Source organism: Alexandromys fortis, unplaced genomic scaffold, assembly GCF_014885135.2.
Source record: "Alexandromys fortis isolate MF-2015 unplaced genomic scaffold, M_Fortis_MF-2015_v1.1 scaffold_26, whole genome shotgun sequence".
NCBI lineage: Eukaryota > Metazoa > Chordata > Mammalia > Rodentia > Cricetidae > Alexandromys > Alexandromys fortis.
The window spans coordinates 3,382,344-3,397,008 of record NW_026067894.1 but is presented as its reverse complement, the minus strand read 5'-3'; the positions used below and the strand labels follow the sequence as shown (position 1 = coordinate 3,397,008).

The window sequence follows — 14,665 nt, the reverse complement described above, 5'->3', positions numbered from 1 at the left end:
AGGAGGTCTTTTGGTGCCTGGAGCAAGCTTATGGTTCTGGTTGCTTATCTTTGATGGATTTTCTTATCTACCTTTTATTGGAGAGGGCTTTGCTCTCTCTAGTGGGCACCAACATGGTCTTTCTCCAGGGAAAACTCTCCCCCAACCCCGTGTGTGTGTGTGTGTGTGTGTGTGTGTGTGTGTGTGTGTGTATACTTCTCTTGCCATACCCCAGTAGTAGCAAGTTCTGGAGCTTGAAGGTCTGAATGGAAGGAATATTGGGGCCATTTAAAAATCTAGTTAAACAGCTTCTCTCACCCTCCTGTTTCGCAGATGGGCAACGAAGGCCCTGATGGGACAGTGCCTTACATAAAGTTAGTAGGTGGTAGCAAGGTTGGAATTGAATTCAGGCCCACCCACTGCCAGTGTGCAAGGCTTTTTCTAGTAACACTATATTGGCTACACTTTCAAAAAGTTCCCCTACCAACCCAAATGGCCCGTCCCTCTCCCCCCTCCCTACACATAATTGGGGTTGTAACAGAGCATATTGAACTCCAGGTTCTCATCCCAGTGTCTCAGGAGCACAAACAGCTGGCGGGCAGTGGCCTTGAGTGTGCTCGGCGTGCGGCCCTCGGGCACCTTCTGCTGCTCCAGCCACGAGCTGGCCTTAGCAGCGATCAGCTCCCACTCGATGAAGTAGGAAGCCGAGCTGTGTTCCAGCCATGCGAGTGCCACCACGGTGGCCCACAGCTTTCCCGTGTGCTCCAACAGCAGGCCTGGCTCCAGGTCTGAGCTGCCTTCAGCTTCGGCCTCCAGGGGGTTGTCGTCGTCGTCATCGGGTGGGGACGGAGAGGACAGACTGATGCTGTGCTGTGGACTCTGGCTCTTCGAATCGTGCTGGCGGGTGGTGCGGGACATGCGGAGGGCGATGAAGGGTGAGGTCCACTTGAGTTTCTCCATGGGGATTTGGATGGCATCGCAGAAGGCTCGGTTGAGCAGAAAGGCTCCTGAGGCCAGTTGCAGAGACACCTGTGGGCAGAGAAGCATCTCGGTGGGCTTCAAACCTCTCAGGCCATGGAGCTCCCCACCACATGAAGTCCAGATCCACATAGTCTGCTCGTTCATCTCCTCCCGCCCACTCTGCCTATTTTCGGGATACCCAAGTCAACAGGGCATGGCTTCATTTTATCCTTCAGCATCGTGGGTCAATCACTCTCTAAGCTAAACTCACTATCCTGGCTCTAAATCTGCCTCTCACCCTGTGGAGGTTCTGCTTGGCCGCTGGGATCGTTGAGGCCTGTCCAGCAGACTCCAGTCTGCTCACCTCTATTCCTGCATGCATGCTGGTCACTTTGACGTCCTAACAGGCTGCAGCCCACTGCCTGCCTTCTCACACTTTCCCTGCCCCTCTCTCTTTCCTCCTCCACATCTGTCCATCTGTCCTGCACTCAGAAGGCACTCCCTCCACAAAGCCTAGGAAACACATCGGCTGAAGGCCGGGATCAATTTCCCACTTACTCAGTTTTCTATTAAACCAAGTCCAGCGTGTGATTTATAAAGCCCTTCACCACCTGGCCCCATTTTTCCTTCATTCTCACCCCTCAGCTCCATTCTCCAGATGCCAAGCTGTCTCCCCTTGAGGCCTTTGGCCATGATGCCTCAAGAGTCAGGTCTTGGTTCAACCACTGCCTTCTCCGGGAAATCATACTCTGTTCTGTCAGTACCCCTGCCTCAGGTCCCAGAGCCTTACCTGTATTTCCCACCAAAGCAACCCCCATCACTGCTCCCAAGGTGTCGAATTGCCTGGTTCCTAGTCTGCTTTTCACTGGATTCTTCATCCCAGGAACTACATTTATATCCCCAGGATCTGCACTGAGCAAGCTCAGTTAACCCCTGCACAGCAGCCATAAATGTAAGTGCTCAGCTGACCTGGACTTTTGGGGATGCCAAATGACGCCATGCACACATCTGGGTGTGGAGGGAGGGAGACCTGAAGTGATGTACCCAAAACTGTGCCTCTCCTTTATGCGCCCCATGAACCCCAAGCTCTAGGGACACTCAGAGGTGGTAGGACCTGCTCTCCTTGTTCCTTGACTCAGTGCCGCAGGCTGAAGAGCCTGGCTTCTCTTCCCACTGTGGCACCCTGGGCCACCTACAGACCTGGAGATGGGCATGTCCTCAGGAAGTGACTTTTACTCACCTGCGGGCCATTTCAAGGCTTATTTTTATGTACTGAGAGCAGGCAAGTTGATGAGGTTGTAGGACATTGCCAAAGTCCTGCGAATTTTTTAGGCAAGGACAGCTACATGTAGAAAAGCCTCCTGACATGGGCACTGTCCCCTTTGAAGAGGGGAAGGCATCAGCAGGGGGCTGAGCTGGGTAGGAGGGGTCTGAGGTCTGGAGCTCACCAGTGGTATGTAGTCCAAGCTCTGGCTGCCCGGAGTTGGCTCTGGGGTCTTGGCCATTGATTTGCTGAGAAAGCCTTTGGCGGCTCGGGTTAGCAGCCTGGGCTTGTTGAGATTCAATCTGTGTAGACAGAAACAGGTTCTCTGGTCATCCCAGTCCTCTGGTACCTGCCCAGAACGCTGCTAAAAGGCAGAGCCAGAAGGACCTAACATGGTGTTTCTCAATCTCCTCATTGACAGCCAGGGAAATGGAAGCCTGGAGAAAGGGGGCAGGTCTGTCCCTACCTCCTCTGTTAGCAACAATGGGGCAATGAAGGGGTCAGTGTTTTTCATGGCTGTCTATAAGTACCGTGTCCATCTGAGTCCAGGGGTGGGGAGACTCCAAAGGTAGTTGTGACAGTTAATGCTGTCAACCTGACAAGCTCTACAATCAATGAAGAGACGACTGACTCTCTGGGCTGACTAAAGAGGAAAGACCCGCCCTAAATGTGGGCAGCACCATCCCATGTACTGGAGTCCTGGACTAAAGGAAAAGGAGAAAGCGAACTGAACATCAGAGTTCATCTCTCTTGGGGTCCTTCCTGCAGACGCGATGTGGCCAGTCACCTCACGTTCCTGCCTCCATGGCTTCCCCACCGTGATGGACTGCACCCTCCACCAGATAAGCCCAAGATGCACCCTCTGGAATCTGCTTTGCGGGGGTGAAGTTTTCACAGCGAAGACACAAGTTACTATTTATTGGCCTTCCAAGGTTTAAAGAGACCTGGCCCACGGTGGTGGCTCTAGGTAGCGGGGCTTTGCAGCACCCGTGGGGTGAGGCTGGCTCTGCCTTTGATGGGAAAAGGAAAGAAGCATCGTGTTCCCAGAGGAAATTCCACTTACTTGGATCCAAAGAGAGCCTCAGAGGCCTTCAGGGAGGACAGGTTGTGAGGGGGACCTGGGGAATCACAGAATGACAGATTTAGGCTTGATGGGGGACCTGTCCACTTAGTCACCTCCCACCTGGGGAAACAGGCTATGAGTGGGGTAGGAGTTTGCCTACGAATAGATGGCACCAGGATGAGAACTGATTGCTGGGCAGCTGCACTCCAGGTGCGTGGGCAAGGGTGGCACAGGCAAGGGGCAGGTGCACGGACAAGGGTGACACAGGTGAGGGGCAGGTGCACGGACAAGGGTGACACAGGTGAGGGGCAGGTGCACGGACAAGGGTGACACAGGTGAGGGGCAGGTGACAGACAAGGGTGACACAGGTGAGGGGCAGGTGCATGGACAAGGGTGACACAGGTAAGGGGCGGGGCATGAATAAAGGTGACATAGGTGAGGGGCAGGTGCAGTGGGCAGGGTGACATAGACATGGGGCAGGTGAGCCTATAGGATTCTTGTAGGGAGACCCTGGCATTTTCTAGGAGGTGACAGTTTCAGACCAACAGCACCGTTTCTGGGTTAGACACTGAGCTGACAATCCTGCTAGAGGATGTCATGCTGGGTGCAATGGGACAATGGCCTTCCAACTGGAACTCTAGGCCCAACTCTGTCACAAACTTGCTAGGTGACATCGGGCAAACTGCTTCCCCCATTCAAGTCCCAGCTTCTTAGTTTTTAAACTGGGGCAGTCCTCTCCATCTCTTGTGGCTGTCCTGAGACATCAGTGACATTCTGGGCACTCTGCTGAGACACCTCCCTGCCCCTAGTACCTCTCCTATTCCGCCAACGCAGTAAGAGGTTCGGCCCCGGCTGCCTGCTTACCTTCTGCGGCTGTGTCCTTCTCGTGGGTGGGGGACAGGATCTTATTGAAGGTCGAAGCAGGGCTTTCTTCTAGGGCTGCAACAGAGGATGTCAGGGGGCCTGAGCACCCTTCACCCCTCCTTTCTTCCTACCCTGCTGGGCTCCAAGACCTAACACCCCTACTCACTAAGCAGTGGGCTCTTGGTAAGGTCACTTTGTCAGTTTACACTGTAAATCGGGGCTAAGGGGTCTTCCCGTGTCATTGGAAGGACTCAGTGAGACACGGCTCAGATAATGCTTACTGTATCACCAAGAACTCAGTGAAGCCTCAGACTACAGACCCCACAGGGAATTGGGGGCAAGACTGGAGCAGGGACTTCAGGATGAGAGTCAGATTCTGGGTGCTGTGGTATCTCCCAGGTCTATGCCCACTGAGATGTTCCTTCTAGGTCCCCAGGAGGCACCAGGAACATAGCCCAAACTCATCAGAAGGCTTTGAGCCTCAGTTTCCCTGTCTGTAAAACAGACACGAGAATCATGGTCCATAACCATCCTTGCTGTGATTTAAATGAGAAGTCTCTCCCACGGGCTCATGGATTTGAACACTAGGCCCCCCAGTTTGTGGGGAAGTTTAGGGAAGATTATGGAGCCTTTAGGAGTCAAGCCTAACTGGAGGAAGCACGGCACCAGGTCGGGACTTGAGGTTTTGTATTCTCACCCCACTTCCTGTTCTCTTTCTCTTTCGCGGCCTGTGAGTGGATGAAAGCTTTACCTGCCGACTTTCTGTCCCCCTAGCCCCTCCTCCCGGCCCCGCATCATGTTTTCCTCCGCTCTTCTGACTCCACAACGGGCTTCTTCCCTCTGGAACCACCAACCACAGCGAACCTTTTCCTCCCTCAGTTGCTATTCTCGGGGTCTGTTATCATAGTGACAGGGGAGTCACCAATACCATGCTGAACCAAGGTGACGACTGTCAGGATTGTCACTTCTGGGGTCAGACTGAAGGGACAATCTGACAGAAAGGAGAGTCTAAGCCATAGAAAAGAGGTGCATGCGCAAACACGTTCAGCAGAGCCTCAGTTTCCCCAGATGAAAAGGGGCTCTCATTGCCATAGCACTCAGCCCAAGGACAAGCTAGAGATGGAGTGGCTGACTGACTGAAGCAACCAGGAGGTGACCACAATGCCACTTAATGCCACAGTTCACCGCCAAACCCTGAATCCAAGCCTCGATTTCCGCACACACTGCCACCCTGAGTGAGACACCTAACTTCTCGGGGACCCATTTTTCTCCTCTCTTGACCAAGGTGCCTGTGAGGGGTCCATAGTAGCGAGGAGAGAGCTGAGCACAAGGGGACCTCTCAGCAAGGCCGCTCACCGCCTTCGGTAGGGGCAGAGTAAGAGTTGAGGGACTGGGGATGTGGGGCTTGAACCAAGGATGACCGGGAGGAAGAGGCTTGTGATGTCAACGGAAGCCTCTGCCTGCTGAGGGCTGAGATGCAGAGAAGGAGCAGTTAGACTGGAAAGTTCCAGAAACTCAGTGGCTGGGCTAGGGAGTCCCCTGGGGCTTGGGACACAAAGAGGCCAAGATATTGTCTTTAATTCTGAAGAACGGCTCTGGGCATCCAGTACTCTAGTCTTTCTTTTGCTATCTCTTCCCTCTGATGAAACATTCTTACAGTGTGGGTGGCTGACGAGGCTCAGGGCGTGGCCTCTGGTGCCCTCCTCATGTTCAATGGAGGGTTACAAGGGAAGGGGTTAGGATGAGCACAGGCTCTCTGTGGAGAGCCAGAAAGCCAGGCATAGACACAGATGTAGAGTAGCCAGCCTGTCAATCAGCTCAAGGTCACTAAAAGGTCATGCCACAGTTCCCTGAGCACCAGGCAATCAGGTGAAGGCTGAAAGGGAGCTGCTAGGAATCCAGAAAACAGCAGATGGTGAGACCCGGACAGATGGAACGGCCTCTTTGCTCATCACTTGCTCCTGTTCGTTAGGTTTCCCAGAACTTGGTGTCTGGGAGAAGCCACAGGCTGGAGAGCCGGCAGCTGAGGGCAAGAGGGGATGCTGCCCAGGAAGGCCTTGGGGAAAGCTGCCTGCCCTTTCCTGCTTCCCACCTCTGTATAAAGCTGTGTACTGGAGTTATACCAAACCCTTGTGCCCACATTAGTCCCCCAGAACCCAGGAGACTTGGCCTTGCCCTCTCCTTGCTTAGGGGTCCAAGACTGCAGACTCAGAGAGGGGCCCCTGAGGCCTTGGACATAGGGGTGTCTGCGCTTCTGGGCACAGGAAATGGCATTTACCTAGGGTCTGGAATTTGCTGTCTCCTGCAGCCGAGGCATGTTCTCTGAGCATGATCTGGGACCTTCCAACACCAGAAGACGAGCCTTTCCACTGTCGGGTCAGGTTCCGGAAGCTGACCATTCGGAGTGTGGCACCTTTGTGGAGGACAAGGAAGGTCAAGGCATCAGATGGGCGTGAACCTGTTGGTTCCTGCCCTTTTCCCAAGGCTGACAGCAGCCAACGAGTGGCTCTTTTGTCTTTCAGTTAACCTAAGGTAGACAAGCATGGCACAGCTGAAGACTAAGAGCCTTGGGGCCAGAAAGATCTGGGTTTGTACTCCAGCCCCATCCTGCGCTAGCTGGATAGGTTGTGAACTCTGAGCCTCAGTTTCCCCATCTGGAAAATGGGGATAACAATCTCTATCACCAGGTGAATATAACTGCTGACATACTGTGAAATGTCCCATGTCCCAGCCCCCTTCTCCTACACAGATCCTTGAAGCCCCAAGCACTGCCGATGGAAGGCAGAAGGGTGAAGCCAACTCCCTAAAGCGTATTTAGGAGGCCACATTCTCAGAGGTCATTAGCCTATCTGCTGTTTCTTAAAAGTAAGAGTTGTGTTTCTGGGAAGACGACTCAGTCAGTGAAGCGTGTAAGGACTTGAGTTTGAGTCCCAGAACCCACGTGAAAAAGTTTGGTGTGGTAGTGCACACTTCTGATTCCAGTGTTGAGGAGGCAGAGGCAGGAGGATGCCTAGGACTCACCATCTGTCCGTCCATCCAACTAGCCTATTCATTGAGCTTCCAGCCAATGAGACTGTCTCAAACAAACAGCACTTGAGGAACAACACTTGGGGTTGACCGCTGGCCTCTATATGTGGGCACACACATACACACATGCATGCATGCATGCACGAACACACACACACACACCTATATGGTCACACACCTACAAATACACAAATAAACAGAAAACAATATTCTCATTGGGGAATACATTTGGAAAAGCTGTAGACCACAGTCTGTTCCCCGGCATCTTGATGTGAACCAACACTTTACGGGCTCTGAGACCTCCTGCAGCAGAGAAAGCCTCAGGCTTTATTTAACCCAGGGTCCTTGAATGCACTTCCTGACTTGATATTTTCTATTTTTTTTGCACTAGACAGCTATTTACAGGCTAAGAAATAGGGGCTTTGGTTTCTTAGCACACACATGGGTAGAGCTGGGCTAGACTACAGGGGCTTTAGGGTTTGGAATAAGTATCCTGGGTCCTCCATCTCTCAGGCCGGCCACAGAGTCAGAGCTGGGTGAGGGGAGAGAGGGGAGCTTCTCTAAAACAGGAGTGAGAATACAGCCTCTGGTCCAGCTTTGGTGGACTGAGCTGGAAACGGGGAACTGGAAATGGAGGGTCATTTTGGAAACACACATAAGGAAAAGGGCAGGGGAGAAGAAAAAAGGGGGAGGAGAGCATGTTTGGTTTTAAATATCTCCCTGGAGGTCTGGTCAAGGGAAAAAAGAACTGTAGGCCTGAAGCTGAGCTCAGGGGTACAGTGCTTGCCCAGTAAGCCAGGCCCTGGGTTCCATCCTCAGTAAGACTAGCAAACAAACAAACATAAAACAACCAAGGACAAGGCCCTGGAAATGCCAAGAAAGTAAAATTCAGAAAAGGAAAACCCCAGAGTTACTAAAACAAAAACAAACAAACCATGAAAAGTGTCCCCTACACCAGCTGTTCTCATCTGGGGGGTCAAGACCCCTTTGGGGGTCAGATGACCCTTTCATAGGAGTCGCTTATCAGATATCCACATTACTATTCATAACAGTAGCAAAATTACAGCTATGAAGTAGCAGTGTTAATAATTTTATGGTTGGTGGATCACCACATGAGGAACTGTATTAAAGGATCACAGCATTAGGAGGGTTGAGAATCACTGGTCTACACAGACACACATAGACATCACATACATTCACAGAAATGCCACAGATACACACAGACATTATAGATATACACAAATTACAGACAGATACAGAAATGACACAGATACACACAGACATCATAAATATACATAGACATCATAGATATATCACAGACACACACAGAAACGTCAGACACACACAGACATCACAGATATGCACAGACATCTCTCTCTCTCTCTCTCTCTCTCTCTCTCTCTCTCTCTCTCACACACACACACACACACACACACACACACAACAGACACACACAGACATCACAGACACACACAGACATCACAGATACATGCAGACATCACAGACACACACAGACATCATAGATACATGCAGACATCACAGATATATGCAGACATCAGAGATACACGTAGACATCACAGGCACACACAGACATATCAGGCACACACAGACAGATCAGGGACAACAGACATCACAGGCACACACAGACATCACAGGCACACACAGACATCACAGACACACACAGACATCACAGGCACACACAGACAGATCAGGTACACACAGACATCATAGATACACATAGACATCACAGATACATACACACATGACACACACACACATGTGAGGGTCAGAGAACAACTTTCTCTCCTTAAACCATGTGGGTTCCAAGTTATCACACTTAGCTCCTTGGGTTTGACAGCAGACACCTTTGCCTGCTGAGTCACCTTGCCAGTCCCTGGTCACAATACATTAAGAGACAGAACAGAGGCAAGAACACAGACTGGACCAAGCTACTGGGACTCACAGCCTAGCTCTGCCTGTCCTGCTCAGTAACCTCAGGACATGTAATCTCCTCTGCCTCTGTGTCCCATCTGACAAATGGGGCATTAATGGAGTCACTTTGCAGAACCTGTTATGGGGGTTAGAGGATCAAAAATATGCTTTAGAATATGGGTTGAGTGTACAAACAAAAGACATTGGTTCTGGGGACTGACCTTGGGGCCTCTCACACTAGGCAAGCACGCTGCCCTTGAGTTATAGCTCTGGCTCTCTTTTTTACTTTTTATTTTGAGACAAAGTCTTGCTAAATTGCCCAGGCTAGCCTTTGAGTGTGTAGCCCAAGATAGCCCTTGAATTGCATCCCTGGGCACCAATCTTCTGAGTAACTGGAATGATAGGCTTTTGTTAGCAGGCTGGGCCTGATGGATGATGGGAGCTCCCTGCAATGGAATACACTATATTACAGATAAAGCATTTAAGCGTTCTTTCTGGGATAGACTATTTCACACCCGCATTTTGGAAACAGTGTGTATTGGTATGATCTTGCTCCTGTAGCCTTGTATGTCGATTGATTTCTCTCCACGTAGACACCTGCCAAGAGACATCAGGACAGAAACAGCAGGGAGGCTGCCACTCTGACCCATCTGTACCTAAGTTGCATCATTCCAGACATTTTGGGACTCTCTGTCATTCATTGTCCCTCCTGAGATAAACCAAATACAGTAAAGGCGTTTGCTCCTCTCCCCTTCAGTGGCCCAGCCACCTGCTGGGAGCCTTTCTGCTTTTGCATGGCCTTGCACCCCTGTCTGCAGGGCTGCCCTTTCCAGCCATCTCAGCCCCTCCTCGAGCCCATGGGCTAACATGCACGCCTTACCGGAGTTGGGGTACTTCACTACCGAGGGCAGGTACCGCCTCTTGTTTATGTCCACGGGCACGAAGGCCGTGTACTTGCTGATTATGTTGCAGGCCTTGCTGGTGTGCACAGCGTTCACCTGGTACCGGCGATTGGACCCTAGGGGAGGAAGAGTGAGGTTCATTGCTTGGGATCACAAAGTATTGCTTGGAGACACTAGAAGGAGAGTTTGGCCATCAGACTCCATCTTTGGGATCAAATAGATCTTGAATGTACTAATTAAAGACATCCAGACCAAAAAAAAAATCATCATTTCACAAAGATAAAGGATATTCTAATGTAAAAAATTAAGTCATTATCTTAGAATAAAAGATAGCCAGTTCCCTTAAGTAGCTTGTGTTATTTAAGAGGTATTCTATGTTGTTTGTATTTTGTATTTGAATATTGCGGATGACTAATGGGGACCTTGTTACAGGGCTTTGCGGTTCCAGAACAGATGAAACCTATGACATGGCGGAGAGGATTGAACAGCTGCGGCTGGGGAGAGGCTTCACGTACCGGTAAGAGTGCTTGCTAAGAAAGCATGAAGACATGAGTTTATATCCCCAGTGGACAACTGCAAGGCTGGGTGTGGCCATGGCCACCTGTGACCCCTGCTGGAGATGCGGGGAGAGGGAAACAGGAGGACCCAGAGGGCTCACTGGTCAGTCAGCTTGGCTCCAAAGCCCCAAGCTTTGGGTTTGGTGAGATACTCTTGTCTCAAGGGAGCAAGGTAGAGGGTGGTAGAGGGACACACCCAGCATCCTCCTCGGACCTCGGGATATATCTACCCACCACTATCACTCCCACCTCCACCCGAACATGCACACACAGATGCACAGACACACACACAGACACAGACACACAGACACACACACAGGCACACAGATACACAGGCACAAACACACAGACACAGACACACACACAGATACACACAGACACACACAGATACACATAGACACAAACACACACACAGACACACACAGATACACACAGACACAAACACACACAGACACACACATAGGTATACAGACACACACAGATACACACACAGACACAAACACACAAACACACACACAGACACAAACACACAAACACACACAGACAGATACACACAGATATACAGACACACACAGATACACACATACACAGACACACACAAACACACATACACACACAGAGATATACACACAGGCATACACAGACAAACACACAAACACACACACAGACAGATACACACAGACACACACAGATATACAGACACACACAGATACACACAGAGACACAAACACACAAACACACACACAGACAGATACACACAGACACACACAGATATACAGACACACACAGATACACACATACACAGACACACACAAACACACATACACACACAGAGATATCTCTCTCTCTCTCTCTCTCTCTCTCTCTCTCTCTCTCTCTCTCTGAGATTTAAAACCAGAGAAGCACTCCATGGAGGGTCATACAGCAAGTTAATAAGGACCTAAGGTTGGGATTTAGGATGACCAGGCCTGGAAGATGGGCCCTTTCTACCAAGTAGTGAAGCCTCCTTCTGGGACTTTCCAGAAGCCAGGGAAATGAGGGCTGGGGAATATTCACGGGAAGAAAAGAGTATCATGCATTACCCTGAAATACAAATGAAATATAAGTCACATAGTATGCAAATGAAGCATAAACTTAGAACAAAGGATTGTGTAACTCTTCTTGGCCCTTGCCTCTGTTCTCCAAGCAAGTTTCGTCCAGATCTCAATAGTCATGTTCTGGGGAAAGGCCGCCCCAGTTCCTGAACTAAATTAGCTCCTGAACCATCCATCTCATACATGGCTTAGATTCGTGTGTTTCTAAACAGTGCTTAATTAATTTTCTGTGTAATTGTTTTGATTAATGCTGGCCTCTGTTAGCCAGTGCCAGGTGCTCCTGGGAAAAGATGGGTTTGCTCCGTTCTATGCCAACCAACCTTCAGAAGCATCTACAGGACCAAGCACCTAGCCTGGTCCTCAGCCGGGTCCCCAGCTGATGGTCAGGAAGTCAATGGGGCTGATGAGAGAGTGCGGGATCTTGGCTAGGTCTAAGGACCTTATAGGAAAGGCTCTGCCTCAGAGGAGTTCCTATCACTGTTGGGTCTCCAGAACCAGGCACGGGCCGCTGAGTGTGAGGGAGCATGGGGATGAAGGGATGTAGGAACAGAGGTAGAAGAGAAGCAGGCAGGAAGAGAGGAGGATGGAGGAGGCCAGGGTTGAAGAAGGGGTTACCTCAGGTTGAGGATAGAGTCCCAAGCGCCATTAAATATGTGGGGGAAAGGTGTGGTGGAGTGTAGGCCCCTGAAGACAGCTAATGGCAGGCAGAGAGCCTTGGCCACTGCAGGGGTGGTGGGAGGTGGTAAGTGATAGAACAGGGGAGGAAGAATAATAGTGGAGCCTTGAGCAGAACGGGGTGAGGGCAGGATATTGGGTGTGGGGTTTCCATGAGAGAATGGGTGGATCTAGGAGGCAGGCAAAGCGCTGTGCCCCCGTGGGCAGACTTCGAGGCTGTGGGAGGGGTTTTTATGAAGGGCAGGGATGAACTCTTTTTGAGAGGGGGTATGGTTTTGGCATCAGGATGTGCTGTAAAGAGGGGTGGGCATATACATACACAGGACGGTGGACAGGACACTAGATTAGAGGGAGTTCCATGTGGTATGGGCAAGGCTTTGCTAAGAGATGGGGAGGACATTTAGGCATGGGAGGGGACACTGGGTGGAGCTGCTCCATTAGATGGTTAACCTAGGGAAACGGTGAGTTACTGGAACCCCTAGAGCAAAGGCTTTGAGGGCTTTGGGGGTGTAGGCAGATCTCTGAAGACTGAGGAGGTGGATCTTGGGCAGTTGATGAGATCCTAGCTGCTAGAGGGCAGGCCTTGGGCTGTGGGTGGGGTACCGTGCTTCTAAAGGGCTGGCTTCTGGTAGGGCATATGGCCCCCTCCTCAATCCTGGGTGCTTACCCAGCTCGATCTCGTCCTCACGCTCCGCCAGCTGCTCGAAGTCACGGATGATGGCGCGCGCTGCCAGGTGGTGGAAGGTCTTGCTCCACATGTCGGCATCCTGCTCGTCCTCCCTCTGCAGGGCTGGCGGTTCCAGCTCAAAGCTCACCTCCCACTGCAGACGCTGGTTGTCGCACAGGCCTTTGACTAAGGCCTTCCCCTGTACAGGGCCTGGGGTGGCAGGCCTGCAGGGACTGACTTGCTCCTCCGACTCAGCCATGGGCTCCCAGTCTGAGGACATCTCTGTTTCAAAGATGGAAGGGTGGTGGGGTGGCTCTGTGGGTGGAGGGACAAGAGGGCTGAACCTGAGGCCAGAGACAGGGAGCCACCTCTGTGGCAGTCACTTCTAGAAAAACACAAAGCTAGCCTCCCCTCCCTTAAGAAGTTGAGGACAGCTTTCTAGTGGACTAGTGCAGCACAGGTGGTCTGGGTTTGTCCCAGAGAGGGACAGACAGATCCACCTTTCCGAAAGCTTGTCCCTGAGGGGCTGGATAGATGGGGTGGTACAGTCAGGTTGAGTGGAGAAGGTGGGACTAGAAAGCAAGAGTTTGCTCTCAGAGCAAGAGTTTCACAAAGACACAGAGGCAGCCACTGGTCCCCTGACCCTGTCCCCTGAAATTGGGCCTTTTTGTCCCGTCAAGTCTCGGACCTTGGACACTTACCCAGATCCTCCGAGCTTCGGCTGTCAGGGGCAGACTTAGGGCTAGAACATGGGTCCAGCTCCTTCATAGGGTTCCAGGCCTGGGGCTCCTGGCCAGAGAGCAGCAAGGGCTGGCAGCCTGGAGGCAGTAGGGAGGGCCTGCGGGCCCCTGGGCCGTGCAGTCTGGGGCCCTGGCTCAGGTCATGGCCACTGCTGAGTAAGGGCTAAGAAGGCAAGAGGAGTGGAGGGGAGGAGGGGTGATACAAATGGAGGAGGGGGAGTGGGAGGAGGGAGGCAAGAGGAGTAGGAAGGGCGTAGATGGAGAGAAAGGTGCAAAGATGCAGAGGTGCAAGAGACAGAGGAAGAGGGGAACAGCAAGGAAGGGAATGGGGATGGAGATGAGAGGATGAAAAAGAGGAGGAAGGAGGAACGGGAAGGAGGGTGGAGAGGATGAAAAGGGGATGAGAAGGAGGAGAAAGAGAAGAAGATGGGGAAGAGGAGGAAGGGAGAATGAGGAGGAAGGGGAGGAGGACAGGAGAAGGTGAGAGGAGGAGGGAGGGATGAGAAGAGGAAGAAGAGGAGGGAGGAGAAAAAGGAGGAGGGAGGAAGACAAGAAGGAGTAAGGATGGAAGGAGGAAGAGGAAGGAGGAAAGAGAAGAAATGAAGGGAGAGGTGAAGCCCATGGTGGCTGGTGGCTTGAGCCACCCACCCCCCCCAATTCCCTCTCTCTGTCCCCTCCCTCTCTCTCTGCCCCACAGCTCTTCCCAGGGCTGGGCTGTCACCACAGGACCCAGGGACTCATGGCTTAGTCTCCACCACCCATGAGAAACAGAAACCAGAAAATTCCCAGGCACAGGTCAACTCTGAGGCACAGAGAACCCTGCACCATGGAGAATTCCAAACCCACTTTCCTTTTTGGCATAAAGCTTCAAACCTTTTTTGTGTGTAGTTAAAATTACCAGCCCTTCCCTTATGTCTCCCCATATGCTGTGCTTAAGAGGT

General features: G+C 51.6%; 1 protein-coding gene across 1 annotated transcript in view; it reads right to left on the bottom strand.

Moving 5' to 3' along the window:
- Positions 1-495: 495 nt before the first annotated feature.
- Positions 496-14,665, bottom strand: part of Vwa5b1 (von Willebrand factor A domain containing 5B1) — a 51,773-nt gene continuing 37,603 nt past the window's right edge. The window contains exons 17-21 of the mRNA XM_050152496.1: positions 6,409-6,543; positions 4,131-4,205; positions 3,267-3,321; positions 2,388-2,505; positions 496-1,008 (exon numbers count right to left, since the gene is read on the bottom strand). Of these exons, the coding sequence (XP_050008453.1) occupies positions 496-1,008; positions 2,388-2,505; positions 3,267-3,321; positions 4,131-4,205; positions 6,409-6,543 (896 nt within the window). The remainder of the gene's footprint in view (positions 1,009-2,387; positions 2,506-3,266; positions 3,322-4,130; positions 4,206-6,408; positions 6,544-14,665) is intronic.